The sequence below is a fragment of the Pagrus major genome, chromosome 11 (assembly GCF_040436345.1).
Source record: "Pagrus major chromosome 11, Pma_NU_1.0".
In the NCBI taxonomy this organism is placed as follows: Eukaryota; Metazoa; Chordata; class Actinopteri; order Spariformes; family Sparidae; genus Pagrus; species Pagrus major.
Window position 1 is genome coordinate 14721837 of NC_133225.1, and position 21533 is coordinate 14743369.

Genomic DNA, 21533 nt, shown 5'->3' on the forward strand with positions numbered 1-21533 from the left:
ACTTCCAAGGATTTCTAAGACCCATGGGAACCCTGACTTTAAGTTGCGGTTAAGGTTAATTCTTTGAAGTTCAAACAAACATGCATGACAATGAATTTTAATTTCTGGGTGAACTTCTCCTTTAAAAAGGGCCAAAAAACCCTGAAATTTCAATATCTACAATTCCATGACAACTCCATCCACAGAGGTCAGAAGATTAAAAGCCCCAGCAGCTGCTAATTAGGCTTTGTGGTGAGTTTGTTTTCCATACTTTTTGGCAAAGCTGATCCTGCATAAAAGGTTAGTAGGTATAAATTATTAATGGATGGTTCAATGAACTAATGTGTTATCATGTTTTTGAACTGCGACACGTGTGGGACCCATTGTTTTGCAAAACTAAAACAAGAAGAAAATATTACAAGCAAACATTTAAGGTGCAATATGTAAGAATTTTAGTTCAAAACCACCGAAAATGAACAAAAGTTATCAAACAGAATGTGAAGAAATGTAAATTTGTGATGTTATGACATCTATGTATTGTTACAAAGATATTTATGGAAGTTAGCATGCTAACCAGCTAGCCCTGACATGTCACAGTCCAAAGCTCCTGATGATCAGAGCTCCCACTCCGGACCACTAGCTAAATGGCTTGAACACAAAGACACTGAAACAAAATTTCCATGTACTGACTTTCATTAAGATTACATAACTTCAACAAGAAATGGTCCTATATGTAACAAAATCTTAAATGGGCTGCTTGGAAATAAGTGTAGAGGTGTGTCTTAGTTAAAACTGGATTAAAATGCTGCTACAGAAATCAAATGTGGCCACCAAACCATTATCAGCAATCAGGGGACGTTCAAAAAGAGTGACAGAAAAGCAGGGAGAGTTTCTTATGATTTGATTGACTTTATTTGTAAGGCACCAGAAGTCCTTCCTTACTGCAGAACATTTCATATTATTTATAGTAAATGTTTGTTGTACTTTTTTATAGTTTTTTTTTTTTTTTTTGTTTTAATGAAGCTATGATTTCAGACACAAAACATTTTTTTTTTTTTTTTTTTGCCAAAGTACACACTTTCAGGTTTTACATTATGCACAAAATAAGTATTTAAAAAAAGACCTTTACAAAGCTCAAAACGCTTACAATGCTTCACGCTATGGGGGCAAAAAGTTGGGGAGGTGGGATGTGACATGGGGGTAAAGAGGAGTCGGGAGTCAGAGAAGAAGAAAGGGGTCAAAGGGCAAAAGTACTGCAGTTTCCCCCCTGGTGTCACATCAGTTTTGTAACACAATAGCACAGGAATCATCCAGGACAAACAAGAAAAGATGCAGCTATATACACATAAAGCTTTCTATGTATAACTGTATACAGAGGCGAGCACCTCCAACTACTTTAACAAATACATAGAATTTCATTTGTATGTTTATAACATCAGCTTTGTAATTCTCACTCTAGTTCATATCGATTAATATCTCAAAACAAACAAGAGGAAAAAGAAAAACAAGTGCATTGATCACAGAAAATTTGGACCAAACATTCTTTAAAAAAACGTCTCCACTAGAAAGAAATCAATCTCGTTTCCCCCGCAGACATGCATTGATGTGTGTGTGTGTGTCGCTTTGTCTACACAGTCTGCATACACTACGACGAGTACAGTATGTAGCTACATACGTACAGTGTGATGGGAGACGATGTGCTGCGAGCTTAATTCACAAGCAGAATAGCATGTTAGCTTTAGCTGTAGTAGGAACAGGAATGCATTTTATCTCTGTGGTTCATCAGCAACGACCAAACCTGTACATCTGTTTATACACACCGTGTTAATGTATTCACATACATACACAACAACGGGCATCATAAAAGGAACAGTTTGTCATCTCAACTTCCAGACACAAGACGGGTTTTATTATTCTGTTTGCTTTCTGAATGATTCAACAATAAAATGTGCTTTATCATCACCATCATGCTATAGAGTGTTTACAAATCAAAAGGATGTTTGTTTAAGTATGAAACTCTTCATATCAATTCATTCTCACAGTGTAGCCATCAAAACAGACAGAGGAGGCGAAGTAAGGTGTGTGTTCCTGTGCCTGTCTGCGTGTGTGTGCGCAATGGGGAACTACACAAAGAGAGAAGACGAGATTAGAAAAGCAGGCCAAGAGGCAGTTTCCCATGGTGCATCTCTGGAAGCATCTGTATTAGTCTGTTGGGTTTGTAAACCGTATCAACATTCAGACAAACACGGGCCGCCACCGTCGACTCATTCAATCAAACAATCTTTGTGCCATGGTCAGAGGTTCGATCACCACTGAGGCTACCTCTGGTGGAAATGTTTGCGTTCGTTAAACAACTTCAATATGTACATTTCAGTGTGTTCGGTGTGTAGAGAGCGAACATTTAGGCTTTTGTCCACACGTATACACATATTTTGCAAAATGAATTTTTTCCTAGGTCTAACTGAGATTTTTTAAAACGCCTTCTAAAGTTCCAAGAAACAATGGTGTCATTAACTTAATTCAAGTACGCCCATCGTTGTTTTGTGTAATGAGCCTGAAACTACGACAATCACGACCATTTGTTTACGCTCGGTTACAACTTAACTAAACTGTTTTGGATTATTTTATTTGAAGCAGAAATAGACAACTTTTCAACGGCCCCCTCTCCTCGAGTTTCCTGTGGTATTACTGTTGGCGCTGCTGTTGCAAAGACAGCAACATGGCTACTGCGAGCAGCCTGGCTACTGTCCAACATAAGAACCCCTTTTTAACCTAAAAACCCAGATCTCAGCGCTATAAAAAGGGCAGAGTTAAACACCCGGTTATATTAGTAAGTAGGCAGGCTTTGTTACTTACTGATCTAATACGAAAGGTGGAAACATCAACAGGGGAACAGACTTTGACAGAACCAGAGCTCTCTCCAGCGATCGAATGCCTGTCAGTTCACTCTTGTTTTACCTCAGTTTCCATCACTCTCCCTCTTCACCTTCTTTGCCTCCTCCATCAGCGGGGTTCTTTTGAATTTCCACAGTTCTTCCAGCGTTACCCGGGGATAGCGACTGGGGAAAACAATGCCTCTTCCTGCTTTGGTTGCTCAATGCCAGACGGGCTTGCTATGTACTGTACTGTAAGCATGCTTGTTTTGGTGTTTGGAATCATTTTTGCCGTCTCATGTGTCCAGAGATATTTTATAAAACGAAGGTTGTGTGGACAGAATTTGTTTTTAAACAGAGGGGGAATTATTGATTTAGAAAAATATCTGTAAATGTGTGGACAAGGCCTTTATGGGGCCATTCTTCCTGCTACTAGCCCCGTTAAAGCCCCTACACACCCTTAGTCCACCCAGTAGGCTGTCTTCACTCATGTCGCCTGATCAGACCTCCTCTCTCTTCTCCCTCACACTTCTAGTGGTAATTAGTACTGGGAAACTCAGATTTCTGTGAAAGCTTTGATATATCTGACATTGCCCTTAATTATACAGAAGCGCCTGAAAGCCAAATGAACATGGATGCCTCATGTCAGCCAAAGTTCATCGTTCAGCAATTAAGCTCAAGTAATTAAATGGGGCATTAGCCTGCAACAAAGATCTCCTGCTGGAATCAAACTGGGGGCGTTGCCATTCGTGACAATTTGGACAGAGATTTTGAACACAGTCAGAATTTGGTGACATCACATTGTTAACAGCGTAGTTTCACCCAACTTCCACCTGACGAGAGGCCTGATCGGACAAGGTAATTGAAAACAGCTGAGTAGGTGTGCAGGGCCTGTGATGCTAAGGGGGAGTTTGGGTTTTTTTGACTCATCAGAGCGGCTGTGGAGAACGCTTGTGCTTCATCTGTGAGATCTGAGAGTCATGGAGATTTTCAACTCAAAAAATCATCTGTATTATGTAGTGTGTAGACAGACCTGTGAATCCAAATGTACAGTATTCAAATTTACAGGCAGGATCAAAAGCTTAGGCCTAGCTCTGTTTCTTGCTGAGATGTTCCTTAAAATAGACCAAAAAACTTGATCATGACACAGACTGGGACTGACCGCATGCAGAGATTAATGTGACCGGTCTAGTCTCTGTATACTAAGTTTGTACACAGAGTGGATAAATAAGACACTCCCCTTGTGACACAGTCTGCACTCTGTCATTGTCCTGTCCTTGTTTTTGCTCAGGCCTGAACCAAATGAGGAGGAATTCCTCAAAGACACACACTGCCCTCTGCTGTCAAACACACAACATGCACACCCTCCCCCCTCTGTGAAGGAGGGTGCAGGAGTCAAGTGGCATCTTTGTCCTTTAATGATGAAAATGTTGCCTTTCTGTTAAGGTGCTGGGTGGATTTATCTGATGTAGGGGGGACATTGCTTACGAAGGTGGGTTAGTTATCTAGACTTACAGCTTTCAGCAGGAAGTTCATCTGAGAAGGTGCTTTTCCTTTCTCCGTACAAATTTAGGATTATACACAACATCATTCTGCTCTAAAAGCAGCAGTTTTGGTTGTTATGTATGTTTGTGAGAAACTTTTGGGATGTTTCTCTCTTTAGCCAGGGCATTATTTTAACACCTGATCTCCGAAACAATCCAACATTTAAACTTGAAGCTAACTTTAAGCTGTGAATGAATGCATGCAATATGAACTGCCAAAAAGTATCAACACTACTGATCTCTGTAGGACCTCTTTCTTAGCAGAATGAAGTTTTTAGGAATTTTGTATTGTGTCTGCAAGTTTAACAGCTTGCCAAAGAATCCCTGTGTTTAACATTTAGCCTGTTTTAACACCTACAGTATGGTGTGTTCAGTCTCACAGATCGGTCCTGTGTAACATGGACACCCGCTTACAACACAGGCGAGACGTGAGGGGAGTGGGAGGAAGAGAAAAACAGAAACTGAACAGGAATAAGAACTGAGAGGCAGAGCAACAGGAATGCAGGAAGGAACAGAAATAGAAAGTAGTCCTGATAAAAAAAAAAGAAATAAGCAAAAAAAAAACTGAAGCTTAATCACATATAAAAAGGAGACAGCATCTGAGGAAAAGACATAGAAAGGAAATATAAGGAAACAATCCAATATGGTAAATATGAGGAGATAGGGACCAGTCTGACATGAGAGGCAGGTGCCAAAGCTCGCCCAGTAATGGGAGTTGGTTAGGGGTCTGTAGCTGGAGCTGTGGTGATGGGATTGAAGCCCGTGTTAGCTAAGGTCAGAGAGAGGGAGACCAGGGGAGAGGCTGTAGATCTCTGGATAAAAACAGAGCTGAAGGGGGACACCATCTAATCAGACTTGTCTCCGTCCTCTTCGCGGTGGCTGTCGACTCCGTCACGTGATGCTTTCTCCTCCTTGGCCAGCTGGGCTTGGGAGGCCAGCAGGGAGGAGAGGGAGAAGAGACCAGAGGAGGTGGTGACGGCAGGGAGGGTTGGCTGGCTCAGGCCCAACGGCAGAGGGGTCATGGGCAGGGCCAGGCCCTGGAGCTGAGACAGCTGGTGAGCCTGGAGCTGCTGCTGCATGGAAGACAACCAGACCAAGTAAGACACAGCGGGATAGATCCAGCACACAAATCACTGCAAAACACAGAGGGAAATGCAAAATCTGCAATGCACAGACCTATTATACATCACAAATTATGTTTAATATATAACCCCTGAGGCACAGCGCTAATAGCGCAGGCACAATAGGATAGATGGATGGCTACAATACATGCTCCGTAGGAGATGGAAAATCTGCAGCACACATAACTTATTTATATTAGATGCAATTTTCAATACAACCCAGAGAAACACAAAAATGGAAACACTGTCTTATAGAGGACAGAGATGGTCCACTATAAAATATAAAAACACACATGAATAAATACCACACATTTCATCTTAACGTAGAGGAAGAAAGATTGTTACTGCCAAGTGACTGCATTTTCATCACTCCCTGTTGGACACACACTGAACATGATGACACATCAGTGAGTTGATTTTATGACAATCCTGACTGACTTCCCATAAACAGCCTCAGTCTGCACAGGCCACACCTGCAGAATCAACAGCTCTGCTTCACATTCAGAACCAGAGCTCAAATGCTCTGCGTCCTTATATAAGATGTATAAAGTATGATATTAACTGCTGTCAGTCAGATATTGGTGGGCATTTGTGTCTCTGTACTGAGAAGAGGTCCAGTCCTGAAAAAGACCTATGCAGGGCAGACTCCTCTGTATCTAAAGCAGCAGACACAAAGAAAAAGACAAGGCACCTATTCGAATCCTGCATCACAGTGATGGATAGGCTAGGCCAGCTAACACTAGACCCATAGGAAAATGATGGAGAGGTTCGGCTAGCTAACACTAAAGCTCTGGCAAAATGATGGAGCAGCTTAGCCAACGGTTCTCAACCTGGGGCTCAGGACCCCTGAAGGGGGATGCAAGATAATTTCCAGGGGTTGCCAGATTTTCTTTTACATAACAGTACCAGTGCTATAGTTTTGCCTTACAATAGATATTATTTAATGCGTTTATTGGAGTCGAAGTATTCTTGCACACGAGTTCTGAATGGAGGCACATACACACAAAGCCCCTTTTTTCATTTCATTTCCAACCTGATTTTTATAAAAATAATAATACTATACTATAATACTGATAACTGCATTTAGTTTGGTTTACCGAAAAAATATAGGACATTAGAGAAAACCACAGAATTGGTGCTAAATATCAATAATTGCTCTTTCTAGTCCTCATAAGACCCTCACGTGGGGCTGGAACGTCATACCCTTATGATGGAGTTCATCTCTGGGGGGGTGACCTGCTTGGCCCTCTCTATGGCCGCCAGGACCTGCTGCTGGTGCTGGAGATGGTGGGTGAGGGTGGAGGGGGTGAAGACGAGAGAAGGAAAGTGAGGGAGACAATAAAAGCGAGACAGAAACAAGTGGAAGAGAGTTGGAGGGGGGGTGGGGGGGAGGGGGTGAAGAGGTTAGATCAATATCAATAGTCCCAACAGAGAACCGACAACCCTCTCTGGTGATGCATCCCCCCCTCCGGCCATTCAGCTATTCATCCAGTCATACACAAACACACACAACCGCACACGCACACACACATACAAAAGCCTTGTGTGACACCGGTGAATGGATGGTTGGCTGGTGTGCTGTAATGGGTGGAGGTCAACGCCCTGGTGGGCAGATAAGAGCATGGCTTATCTGAATCACACAACCATTTATTACGCTGACACACACGTATAAAGGAAAAGAGGAGTGGGATGGAGGTAGGTGGGGGGGGGGCATAGAAGGAAGGAGGGGGGAGTGGAGGAGGAGGTCAAAAAGGGAGGGGGAGGGAGAGCTGCGAGGACAGATTGAATATGACACAGGAGAGTGGGGGAGGGAGGAATAAAAGCAAAAGTGAGGTGGAAAGGAACACGGGAAGCGAGTGATGATGAATGACGAGAGGAGGGAAGTGGAGATGAGGGAGGGATGCTGAGCGAGGGGTCAGCGAGGTGGAGAGGTAATGAGGCGGGAATGAGGGTGATCTCATTCCAGGATGTAAGGAATAAGGCTGAGGGTCAGAGGGTTAGTGACGTGTTTGTGTCAGTGTGTGTGTGTGTGTGTGTGTGTGTGTGAGCGCGTGTTCTTACCTCCTGAGACAGGTAGGGGAGGACTTGTGCGCAGATCCCGTTCAATCTCTTCACTATCTCAGCCTGTGGAAAGAGATTTATTTTAGTTAAAGGATAATACTGGTGTTACTCTACATTTCTAAAACCAACAGTGTGTTAGTCAGTCTTTCCAACATCACTGCCCCGTCTGTGGCACACATTCATTCCTACTTAGGATGTTAAACATATAAACTAGTCACAGATGAATTTCTAAAAAAATAAATAGTCTAAGTAGCTTCCTAAAAAAGCAGGGCAATGTCATTTTTACATTACACAAACTGGAGTGAAGAGAGTTTGTTTGGGACTATTTTCAGATGCAGATTATTACACATTTGGTGCTCTAGTGAATATTTACAGCAGCAGAACACTGTACGTGGGACTGACTCAAAAACTACAGTGCAACAGCGTAGCTCACTGATGAGTTCATCCGCACAGTTTTTTCACTGTGTGATCACTTATGCTGCCTGATAAGAGCTCGCCACAGGACTACGTCAGACAGTGGTTGACTGACGGCTCCCTCTCTCTCCTGTTAGATTATTGCACCATTTTTAATGACTATGTTTACATGCACACTAATTCTACAATTCTTCCAAATATGAAAATATTCCGACTTTCATACGGGTCATGCATACAGCACTTCACCTTTGAGAGAATTAGGCCTTATTCCACATGGAGCATTTTCCAATTAAGACATGTGGGATATGCTCATATTCAGGTTTAAAGAGCACTACAGCACTTCTCAGAATATGCTTCTCAATTGTGGGTTTTACGGCAGTTTGGGACACATGACCTACCATCAGCTCTGTGTCTTGCCTAGCCTACACTTTGTAAGGTTATGGTAGAGAAGCATACACAAAATAAAAGTCCACAATACACTAGAAATGTTTAGAAGGAGAAAAACACCTGCTTCTAAACATTATGAAAGACTAAGATATCCACAGATTTCTGGACATGCACAAGTATGGCAATGCTGACCTTTTCAAAACAAATGGAAGAAAGAGGAGCAAGTATGCAAGGGAACGTGGTTAAAGGAATATTAATGGAATAGTCATTTAACTAGAAATATCGCCTTTTTCAGAGTAAGAGCAAGAACTGGAATTTTTTGTGTACGTAAACATAGTCATTGACTTAGTTTGGCCATGCCAGCAACAAATCTGCTACATAGCAGCAAGGGTTGGGAAAACCAAGACTGTGCCATTTTGGTTCTGAAGCACAGGGGTAAGAAATAAATTAATTTAGCTGCTTCCGTTTCAGGGTCCTCGTATTGTGCATGCTGGCTCACTGTCGACCAGTCATGACATACTGGGACACTTAAATACAAAAGAGCCATATTCAACTGTTATTAATAACATGGTCTTTTTTACCACTAGTATAGCTGTGAAAAGGGCCTATTTATTAAAATATGTAGTTGTACTTTGTTGATATCAAGGTCTTATCATGCATACTAAATAAAAACAGCTGTGTGGGTGTGCAGGGCCTTCAATTGAGGTCTACTACAAAGGGGAATAAACTACACAACAGTTTGGCTACAAAGATAAAACTTGTGGTTTTATTGTTGTTTTTTGTCTTTTCATTGGAAAATAGTATCAATTAAACTATCATTAAACCCTCGTGATTCAAACCCCACTCTCATCGGTATGGGAAACGTCTGCTATGACCTTCCCAAACTGGGGTGCACATATCATGCATTACACACTCACACGTCAGACTCCTGTTATTCACCTCATTAATTAAGTTGCTCGTACTTAATGCTCTTTCTCAAAACTCTTGGACACACACACACACACACACACACACACACACACACACACACACACACACACACACGGCGTGCACATACCCTATCTTTCTCACATACAGGTCTATTATCACATTTGGTTGGTAATCATCCAATCCGTCTGAGATATGCAAAGCAGCAGTAATTGTGTTAGAGCGTAATTTGTGGCGCGATGAGGAGAGAGGGGCCCTCCTAACAGTCATTAGGCATGCAGAGCACAGCTCCCCATCAAGCGCTTCACTCCTATCCGCTCATCATTACACATACACACTCCCTGACATATCTAAAATGTCTCTCTAAAATGTCTCTGCGGGACTCGCTCCATGCTAACTATGGCTCTTCCTCTTTTTCAGTGCCCTTTATGCCGTCTCTCTTTCCCTCTTTTTTCCCAACGCAGCTTCTGTCTCTTCTTTTATCTGCGCTCTCCATTATCCTCCTCTGTGTCTCTCTGAACACCTCTTTCTCTCTTTTGTCCTCTCTTTACATTTTACTCTGCCTCTTTCTAGCTTTCCTCAAGTGTCACTGGAGCACACATTCACTGACAAGAGCATTGTATGTGTGCAAATAAAATGTAGGTAATATAACACTGGCCTAACACATCGAGGATCTGCAACTGACTGAATTCATAGCCGTTGGAGATGTCTTTGCTGCTTTTGGCCAATTTAAATATGCTTTATCTTTTGTAATTTGAAAAATGTAGACACAAAAAGGAAAGCCAACATAGAGACAAAAATGTGTTTAAGTTGATTTAAGGAAGTGTGGAAGGCAGCCTAAACAAACCTAACATTTCACAGACTTCCTCAGAGCGTCCTGATTTTGTCCCTGAATGATCTTTACTCTTTGAGTGTCCTGTGTTACTGCTTCCTGCCAAGAATACAACAGGACATGATACTTCATACATCATTTATAAACAATTTAAAGAGATTCTTCTATGAACTTTCAAATGCCAAGAGTGAATTTGAATCAAATGTACAGTCACAAAATCTGATGAAGTAGTAGAAATTAGTAAAAAACACACAGGAGATCATCTTCAAATTAGAGTTCGACAATTAGTCAATAATAGATTAGTTGACTGAATGAATATTACCAACTACTTTGATAATCGATAGTTCATTTAATTGAAATGACAAACATTTGCTGGCTCCAGCTTCTTCAATGTAAGGATTTGCTGCTTTTCTTTGTCTTTTATGAAAGTAAATGAAGAGTCTGTTTGTTGGACAAAAGCAGACAAAGCAATTTGAAGACATCACTTTGGGTTCTGGGACATTGTGATGAGCATTTTTCAAGATTTTTTGACAATTTATAGACTAAATGACTAATGATTTAATCGTGAACTAACAGATATTCAGTTTAGAATCTCCTCCAAAAATTTTGGCCATTTTTGCTTTAAAAATTACAAACTTATTATTAATTAATAAAATAGTTCCTGATTAATTTGCTGTCCATCAATTAATGACATTAATGACATCAGCTTTATTGCTGAACAAAGACTAAATGAATCATAGACTTTGCAACAGCAGCGATAACAATAATAGCACTTGGAAACACTAGTTGTCTGTTGCCACTATAAATAAAGTAAATAGATACTTCTTATTCCACACCTAACACGTATAACTCGCCCAGTTCAACCTATAGACACGAGTCCCCCTAGCAGAGAAGAAAGCATCAGGATTCGGCTTTACTGTATAGTATGACTGAGGACGAGAACTTGACTGAAGAATGTACATTATTTATACACACAATGGAAACACCTACATTATATACGATATGAACAAAACATAGATGCTGGAGTTATGTTGTCAGGAGGGAGACACACTGGAGACTAAACATAGAGGAAGAAAAACACAGAGAGAAAACAGAACAATAGAAAGACAAAGAGGACCTGGCAACAATGCAGCTTCATTCAACATATTCCCAGTTCAATCCACAACTCAACCTTGCTTTTCCGCACCAAGACAAAACAGAGAGGAAACGGAGAGAGAGAGACAAAACAGAGAGAGAGAGAGAGAGAGAGAGAGAGAGAGAGAGAGAGACAGACAGAGCGAAAGCAGACAGAGTGGAGAGGCATTTTTTGAATTGAGTGGGACAGAGTGATCAAGAGGGAGCAATTGAATGTGTGAGAGTGCGAGAGAGAAAGAAAGAGGGAAATAGAGACAGAGGTGGAGAGGGAGGGGGAGGAGGAGCAGAAGTGGAGGAGGAGGAGGAGGTGGGGGATGGCTGTGCACAATAGGCCTAGACATGAATGCTCCTCGACACTCGTTTCCACACATCCCCTTCAATTTCAACTCTCTAATAGAACTAGCGACTCTCTGCACCCACTCACACTGTGCACAAAGAAAGCATGCGCGCGCACACATACACACACAAACACACATACACACACACACACACACACACACACACACACACACACACACACAAATAGACGAGCATATGCGCTAAGAGAGAGAGACACACACACACACACACAGGCTCGTGCAGGCAGTGTCAACCCACCCACCCACACATTTTTTAAAATTGCAGACAGCCAAAAGGAAAGCACGTGAGCAAATGTACAACATCACTTACACACACACACATACACACATACGACATAACATACACAAACACACAACTGCACTCGTGACTGTGAATTTCATCCCTGTCAGTTAAAGGAAAAGGGTGGGATGAGCAGCACACACACAGCTGAAGATTGTGTGCGTACATGCTTGCCTGTAACAGTCTGTGTGTGTGCGAGTGTGTGTCTGTGTGTGACGGTCCCTGTCCTGTGCTTCCTCCCTCCGAGTTTGTGTGGCTGCATATATGTGAAGGTCTCTAAATCATGGAAGCTGCTACTTCTGTGTGTGCGTGTGTGTCCATTTGTCAAAGTGTGCTCGGTTCTCCCAATATGGCTGTCAGAGTGTGCCGTCAATCATAAGACAGTGTGTGTGCGTTTGTGTGGACGGGCAGCGCCAGACGAGGTCACCGATAAGGGCTGGCCCTTTGGAGGCCCATCGCTCTCTCCCTCCTACAGGCTGAGCATAAATTACTTCCCCGGCTTCAGACACACACACTGATGTATGATATCAGCTCCTCACCCCTCCCCTGCCTGAATGAGGGCTTCCTTTTCTTTTCTTTTTCAAAATGGCCAACTGATTCCATCTGTGCAGACTTCACTGGATGTTTTAGGGGAGGCTGCTGAAAAGTGATGAAGCTGTTGCAGAAGTTATGACTATCTAACTGTTATAATTTAGGATTTGTTGCCAGACCAATATCCACATGTGTGCAGTCAAAACTAAACTTTCCACGACTTGGAGATGATAAAATTCCCTTCCTCATACATCTCAATGGAAAACAGTGTATGGAGTGAACTAAAACTGATGTGGCAACAGCAAAAAAGCTAACCCCTCGGCGCCTGCATTTTACACACAGCCTCAGGTGGCATCATTCAAATGTCGCTGAACACTACCAAAGTGATGGGAGATTATCTCTGCAATTCACACCTGCCAATCAGTGAGCTGCAGGTGCACAGTGGGGGAATAGGGTTGGGGATGCACAGCTGTTTCTGCACCAACAAAATAACAAAAATGCGAGGAGTTATTTTGGATGATCAAGGTCCTGGAAATAAAAGTCTTATTTTCTTTTTTCTTGTTTGCTTGCACAGACGATGTTAGCTGACTGGCAGCTGGAACACCTCCAAGGTTTTGATGGCCATGAAACTCTCCCCAGGAGATTCATCAGTATCAACAACAAGCAACTGCAATGATGGACTGTGATGGTAGTCCTTGAGACATTTTTTGTAAGTAAAGTTTAAAATGATGCTGCCTACATTGCTTATGGCTGGCAGAAGTACAAAAAAGCCCTCTTCTATATTCTAAACCTCTATATTCTAGATTAATGTCAGATGAATTCAACAAACTTGCTGTGGTGCTTTTTTCCTGATTCGACTACAAACTGTTTTGAGATTTCTGCAGCTCTTATTCTGGCTCTGGCTAGTTTCGCCATCGAACGTCAAATCTCTTACTCTTCAATCTCAGCACCAAGTTTGGTGAAAAAGCAATGGTTCACTTCTCTCTCGACTTCTCTTTAGCTTCCCTGCAGTAGAATTTACAGCCATTGGCCACAGCATTTTTTTTCTCAGAAACAAAGTTAAAATATTTATGATGGCCATAACATAACCCCAGTGTGTAGCTTAATGTATCTGGAGACTTGTGTTTGAAGAAAACATTCAAATAGGAATTTTACTGTCACTCGCTCTGGTTACTTTACACTACTTTAAAAAGGGCCCTGACAGGGCCGACTGTTGAGTCACCTCATGTCCCCTGTGTCTAGGCCAAAAAGCTGCACCTGCACCCACCGCAAATACTGCAGCCGACAGCCAACTAGCTTGTACGTTTTGTGCCTGCGTGAAAGGACACACCACTCCATACCACCAGGTGGCAGTAGTCTGTGTTTGTCATTTTAAAAAGGAAACCGGAAGACTCTGCAAGGCACTTCTACTCAAGAATATGTCTGATAAATGTTGCAAATGGCAATAAGGAAGAGGTGGAGGTAAAACAAACAGAACTGTGCAAAATGGTTGAACTCATGGATACAACAGCAACAGGCACAAGGGGCTTTTACTTTCATTTTCTGTTTCTCTTCTCGTGCACTGATTCAGAGCGACTTCCCTCACTGAAAGGCATGCTGATTCAACATGCTCAAATTAGCCAAAAAGCCGACGACAAGGGCCCGCTAAAGCCAACAGTGTGGGGGACTCCACAACAACTAGGGCCACAGACGTTCATCAACAGCCTCGTCCTTCAGGGCTCTAACAGGTTGAATTATGTCAACTGTAAATTGTTTTTTTACAGCTCCGTCTAGTGAACCACTCATTTGCTCAATAGGGGCTTTCAGCTTGAATACTTAACATGCCACATACAAAATGCATAAAGAAATGTACAGAAAAAAACTTTTTAAATGGTATTTTATGGAAAGTCTCACGATCTACACTGGCACACAGAGTATAAGGACCAACAAATGTTGTCAACTACAGCAACATAAACCCCTTTAACACTTACTGGCACCACAAGATTGTAACTGCAAATTTCCTCCATAAACAGGCATGAATCCAGCCTGTCCTACAGCCAAAAAATGCATCCTTCTGTGTTCCAGTATTTTTTGCATCTGCAATTTGCTATTCATGGACAAACAACAGTTTTACATGTTATGTGATGGGAACAGATAAATGCTCACCTGTTTGTGCATCTCAATATTGAGGCCGTAGGACATCTCATAGTACTGGGAAAAAAGAGAGGGAAGAACAAAAAGAATATGTTATAAGAGGCCTCAAATACTCATTGTGCACAATTTTCTTTGTGTGGTGTGCATTTCCTGTAATGGGAAAAAACATTTCTTTTTTAGCTGGCATTCTCAACAAAAGTATAATTTAGTAATTACTCAGAGTTGTTAAAAAAGACAAGAAAATTGTGCCTCATAATTCACAATATAAAAAATACAAAAGAACAATATTATAGCAATCATAGACAATAAAATAGTGATATTTCCTAGAATCCTTGTGTAAACAACTATAAACAATCTGCACAATTTAGAAAATTTTTGATCACAAGGCTAAAATTTAGGCGAGGAAAGTCCTGGCTGAAAATAAATTAATTTATCCATCAACACAAAGTAGACGCTAAACCCAACACGCCACATCTTAGAAATCTTAATGACTCCCAAGATTCCAGATTTTGATTCTACATAACTATTCCCACCACAATCACGCCTGCATGCACACACAAAGAGGAAAGAAGACACATGGCTTCAAATAGGAAAAGGAACTGAGAGAGAAAAGGAGTCAGTAGAGAAAGAGCCTCTGTTGCGAGTGTGTGTGTGTGTGTGTGTGTGTGTGTGTGTGTGTGTGTGTGTGTGTGTTCAGTGTTAATGAGAGGGCCACCCTCTAGGCGTCAACCCTGTTAATCACCCACTCTGTCTGCAGGGGGACTGGCTCTGTCACTGGAAAACAAACAACACACACACACACACACACACACACACACACACACACACACACACACACACACACCATTGTTGTTTTCTGTTCGGTCTCACACTGACACTACCTTGTACATGAATGCATGTGCGTGCACACACACACACACACACACACACACACACACACACACACACACACACACACACACACTTTTTTTTCTGTAGCTGCTCGAGCCCACGCGGAAGCTCCCTAAAGTAATTACAGCGCTGGGGAAATGGAGGTGCTGCCGCTGGCCGGGGGAGTGGGGCAACCTGATATGCTATTAGAAGAGTGTGTGTGTGAGGGGTGGGGGGTCGTTGTGGGGATACAAGGCTAGGCCTGCCACTGATGGAGTGGAAGTGCGATTGAAAGTGTGTGTGTGTGTGTGTGTGTGTGTGTGTGTGTGTGTGTGTGTGTAGGACGGATAAACCATATTGCATTCATAGTTCAATTTTATCGCTACATTTTGAGCTGAATCTGAAGACAGTTTCGACTGAGGAAAATCTCTTTGTATTTAACATGTATGTAACATTGTAAAGAGATTTGATGATGCAAGTTGATTACAATGAGAGTATAATCTGGGTTATACTGCTGCGTATTATCACAACCAAATGAGGGAAGTCGTTAAAAAAAAAAAAAAAAAAAAATCAGGTTTGCATAAACGCAGCACTTAATCATGGAATATCTTGCAGAGCTGATGGTGGTCCATTTACCTCATTGACATCCTACCAGGTTACTTTGATGTTATTGTGGTAACTATGCTGCAGGCAAATGCATTTTAAAAAGGCAGCAACACCTTTATTAACAATTTCATTGATGGTTAATTCCTAAAAGCTTCTACACATTAGCTCGCAGATGTTGATTTACAGCAATTGGCCACTATACTGATAAGGCAGCAGCACATGTGATTGATCAGAATATTTGATCATCCCTCTTTCAAACAGCTGTTGCGATGGGGTCACACCAGCTGTGATGCCCGTCAGCATGTTCACGTTCTAACCCATGACTACTCATTAGTGATTACTACATTATTACATGAGTACTCGGTACTCATGGATGGGGCCACCCCGTCTTTGGACTTTGCCTTCATTTTGATCTCAACTACACACCTGTAAAAATTTGTAACTGCATTTTTACACATTTGTGACAAAAATCTGTCCAAACACAGACTGACAGACAGACAGACATATAAACACCTGGCAAAGTACTCAAAACTGCTTTTGTAGTTGGTAGCTCCTGCTACAAAAGGTGTCTCTAGGAGGACCAAATTTTTTATATGCTGTCACAGTTGGTAATAAAAAGTTACAGACCCAGTCACCTATACCATAGCTGTGCTTGATGTAGGCCTGTTGCTTACGTGTATCTCCTCAATAATGTAATGACAACCACTCAGCGGGCTACATGGTTGGTCTCCTTTGACTGCTTTGTTGCCAGTAATATTTGCCACCCATCACACATCAAGGTGCGGCTGATGAAAAAGTTAAGGCTAGTAATGCATGCAAAAAGTAAAGCTTTTCTACACACACACGTGCTGGCTCGGCTTGACTCAGTTTGACTCAGCACTTTAGCTCAGTGCAGCAGCGATTTGCATTTCTTGGAGAAGCTACCAGCCTGAAGGTGTGTCCTTCACTGCTGACGCGTTCATCTTGACTAGTGGTCAAAGGAACGATTGTAAGCTCTTCCTCCTAGCAGTATTATTGAAGAAAAGCTGCTCACCAAGCCTCACTTATTCAGCTATAAACATGTTCAATTTCCTATAAATTCTTCACAATAAAAGTACCCTGTTATCTAGTTATAATAAATCAGGAAAAATCACGTTCTCACCAGCAGTAACCCTGTAAACAACTCCTGAAACACGATAAAACAGTAAAATAAAGCAAATGTCTGAACTTACAAACAGGCACGCAGGAGAGAAACTAAACTTAAAACCACAGAGATTCAGTTCTAAAAATGTCTTTCTCTCTGGTATGCTGCACAGATATGAGTTTCACAACACACACTTGTTTGAGAGGGAGAGGGGTGGTCGTAATGAGCTGGCTTCGGTCGTGGGATGTCACAATAGCCCACTTGGAGGAAGGTTGGGTGCGCTTTGGTCCCACTACAGTGATGGTCCAATTATGGCACGGCTTACTACCCCTGCGCACACTTAAACTGGTATTTGAAATCAGTGCGGCACAGTTTGACAAAAGTGGCAATGGAAAAGCCTACTGTTGTTGCTATAATGTTAACCTTTCAGTTACTCTTTCCAAGTGTGAGGCTTTGCACAGTTTCCCTCAGTTTTCTGATTTGTCACATGCATGCACAAAAAGCCAGAATAAATACTATGGCTAGCAGTTACGGGGGGGGGGCGTTGGGGGGTGCAAGACTTTTGCTTTCTTTTCCTTACTTTATGGTGATAATATCTCCCTGTAGGCACATCCAGTCGGACATTTTCCCGACCAGCAAAGAAATCACATAAACTTGGCTAATTGGGTACACTTCACTCAACGAAGTGAATAAATGTAATTGTGAGTGTCAGATGTTAGATATTACAACCAAGCTTAAACAAGACATCTGAATGTAAAATTTGTCATCAACTTTTATTACGTCCGTTCATATTATTGTCAGTTTCTGTCAGAATGTGTGTGTGTGTGTGTGTGTGTGTGTGTGTGTGTTCTGCCACTATCGGGCTAACAATGGCCCTGCATATGTATGTGTGTGCGTGATTGCATGCACTCATGCCTGCCTGAAATAAACAGAGAGGAAGTGTGTATGTGTGTGTGTGCATATGTGTGTGCCTGCTGGCTGGCTGATGGTGGAGAGAGCAGTGCGGCGGCACAGATTAGATGAGATTAAAGCCAGTCAGAGGATCAATTAGAGGCAAAACATCAGACGGCTACACAGCCACGGCCAGCAACAATGAGATTAGCCCCGAGGTGGAGCAGAGAGCGGGCGAGCACATCTGTGTGTGTGTGTGTGTTTGCGTGTGAATGTGTATGTGTGGAGACAGAGAGATGGGGGAAAGAGAGGAAATGAAGGGGGTTGGGGAGAGAGAAATCACAAATATATTTCCTCCAGAAGCACAATGGAAGTAAAAAAAAAATCATGGACAAATCATATTTATTTCAACTACGGTTGTATTGTTGTAGCTTTAGCTCGGTGTGGAGGGGTTAGGGTCGATTAGCATAAGACATAAACTTGTGATTCTCATCTTCAACAATTCTGAATTGATTTACATATCCAAAATTCAATTCTTACTTGACGTTTATTCCATTATAGTTTCTACTTGCTATGTTGATGGAAAAGAAAAAGGATTTATTTACAACAAAAGCTTTTTTAGAGCTTTTGTAGGGCTGGGCGCTACAGACCCAAATTCGTACAGTATCTCTGTATTTTCAGGCTAAAAGGCCACACATGATATATATACACAGTATATCTCGACGTGGGCTAAATGTTCAGTTATAAGTCAAAGCCATATTTGAGATTTCACAAGCAATTTTATTAAAACGGACTGTAAAAATAAAATGCAAAGACAGGGTTTTCATTCCTGTTTGAAAATATACAACTGCAAAATGTGTAAATGAAAAACTACACAAAACAAATTGCACGGCTGAACATTAACGATTTTTCGGGGGAGTTTAAAAAGTGATTTTCCATCGTTTTTCAAATGAATTAAGTGCTGAAAACGTTTGCTTTAACAGAGTAGCAGTGCTGTGTCTCTCTCAATGTTGCAGGAGAACTTGTGAGTGAGTGGGACGGGGTTAAATGGAGAGTGTGAGAGAGGAGAGAGGAAAACTGGCATGACTTTACAGAAGAAACGGGTTATGTAGCATAACAATACAGCCTATTGATATAAACTGTATTGTGTCTGACTATATTTCATTTGAAAATACACTCGATATATCTTAAAAAGTTGATATTAGCATTTGTGATACATTTACTGACACTGCTGCTCTATTTTTGTATGGACAGTCTCAGCATACAGTTATTGTGTCGCGAGACCACAGTGCAAGGAAAGAAAGACTATTAATTAACAGAAGGGAGAGGGTGAAAACATAAAAACAACAGTAATCAACATCTTGTGTGTACGTTCACATAAGAATAAAATATTACATTGGACAAACATACTGTGTCAAAATTACATTTAAGGATAAACAAGTCATCATCTTTGATGCACAACACACACACACAGCTTCACTCACCATGATATAATGGCGCTGCATCTCTGACTTCTCACTGGCCAACTTGTCACACTCAAGCTTCAAGCTGGGGAGAGAGGAGAGGAGCACTGAGTCAGACCTTGTTAGTCAGCTCGACAGTCTTCCTTCTAAAGTGCTGACACCAGGTGACTTCTGCCCCCTTCATCATCATTACCTCCGTTTTCACCGACGGCACTGTCATGGCTTTCATCATCACCTCAACCCTCATCACTGCCTCCACCTTCATCATCATCTGCAGCCCCTCAATTGTCATCATCTCCGCTTCCATTACCCTCTTTATCACCATCACTGCCTCCATCATCATCACCATTACCGCCGTCCTCATCCTTAGCAGTCAGTGGCGGCGTTTTTTGCCGCGCTTCACAATGTGTCGATTGACAGGAAGGAGGTCAAACTTACTCTGAACTCCAGAGATGTGTCTAGCCAAAATGTCTGCTTTCTAAATCAGAGAAGAGGCAGTGAAGTACAAAGTCTAAATATAGAGTACGAGCGTTTCCTGAGACCCAGTCCCTGCGACAGCCATTAGCTGTAATCATGTCAGTGCTGATGTCACGCGAGGCGACAGGACAAAGGAGGACGCGTCAACAAGTCACCCTGATCGTCAAATGAAAAAGACAGAGGGGAAAAAAAGGGAAAAGAATTCCTCCCGGTGCCTCTGATTGAAGCAGCCAGTTACAACGTGCCAGTCTCAGGAGGCATCACGCGATGTGAGGACGGGATAAGACTCAGATCAGATAAAGATATGCGCAGGCACATGGTGGATAGTTTCAGATTTAGGATAAGTCTGAAACCTGTTTGATGGTGTGTGTATATTTATGCTGGGATGTTCTTCTCAGCCGTCTGCAGGAATGACAGCTCGATTACAGTGAGCACTGGCTGAATCCTCATCGCTGTTAGTCTTAACTGGCAGACTGAAGACACTGTTACACACAGCCAATAATGTGAGCTTACTCATACACACAGGGTTGTACGTCTATAATTTTTGCAGTTGGCTACAGTTTTGGCTGAATCTTCATCCTTGTCTGACTTTTTGTTATTGATGGACATTATAACATTAAAACATAAAGAATATAACATTTATAATTGTACTTAATGTTTAGAAGACCAATCCTGCTTGAGTTTTATATAAACTACAGTGCCACCGTGTCACTCAGTTTAAAAGCTATTCCTTAACATTTTTATTAAAAAAAAAAGCACAGAGAAATAAAACGTGCTGACCCAGAATTCTGTGTGCTCTCATGGTGCTCATTATTCAGTACACTCAGTACACAGAACCCCTTTCTAAATGTAAAAGTTAATAGCCTAATATCAGCATCCTCACGTCACTGTGATCAATTACATTCACTGACGTCCCAAGAGCCATTTTTAATATAACTTCTAAAATGGAAGAAGACAAGCCATGGCCTCATGTGCAATTATCCTTTTTGAAATGATCTTTAATTGCGGAACATCAGAGTAAAAACGTTTTTAAACACTCAAATCATGCTGTAATTATTCTGCCAAGAAGTAATACAGAAGATACATTTTTAAAAAAGGATGACGTCATTGTTTTTAAGATGTTATTGGGGTGATGTCTCTGCACTGCTTTGGCCAAATGTGGAGGAAATGTGAGCAGTATTGTGACATATCTATACACCAATCAGCCACAACATTAAAGGACTAACAGGTAAAGTGAAGAACATTGATCATCTTCTTACAGCACAATGTTCTGGGAAATATTGGGCCCTGGCATTTATGTAGATGCCACTTGACGTGCACCACCCATTGAAACTTGTTCCGGCACATCCACAACTGCTCAATCTGATTGGGATCCGGGGAATTTGGAAGACAGGCCAATGCCTTGAGCTCTTTGTCACGTTCTTCTGGCCGTTCCTGTTTTTGCGGTGTGGCAGGACACTTTGTCCTGCTGGGTGGCCCACTACAATCAGGGAGTGTGCTTACAATGAGGAGCTGTGCTTGGTCTGGA

General features: G+C 41.9%; 1 protein-coding gene across 4 annotated transcripts in view; it reads right to left on the bottom strand.

Moving 5' to 3' along the window:
* Nucleotides 1-502: 502 nt before the first annotated feature.
* The window catches only part of tle5 (TLE family member 5, transcriptional modulator), a 43963-nt gene continuing 22932 nt past the window's right edge, over nt 503-21533 (bottom strand). For 2 of the 4 annotated variants that reach the window (XM_073476262.1, XM_073476261.1), the window contains exons 4-8: nt 19550-19613; nt 14588-14632; nt 7579-7641; nt 6721-6795; nt 503-5469 (exon numbers count right to left, since the gene is read on the bottom strand). In XM_073476262.1, coding sequence (XP_073332363.1) covers nt 5242-5469; nt 6721-6795; nt 7579-7641; nt 14588-14632; nt 19550-19613 — 475 coding nt within the window. In that variant the 3' untranslated portion in view covers nt 503-5241. The remainder of the gene's footprint in view (nt 5470-6720; nt 6796-7578; nt 7642-14587; nt 14633-19549; nt 19614-21533) is intronic. The other 2 variants (XM_073476263.1, XM_073476264.1) reach the window with 2 other exon arrangements.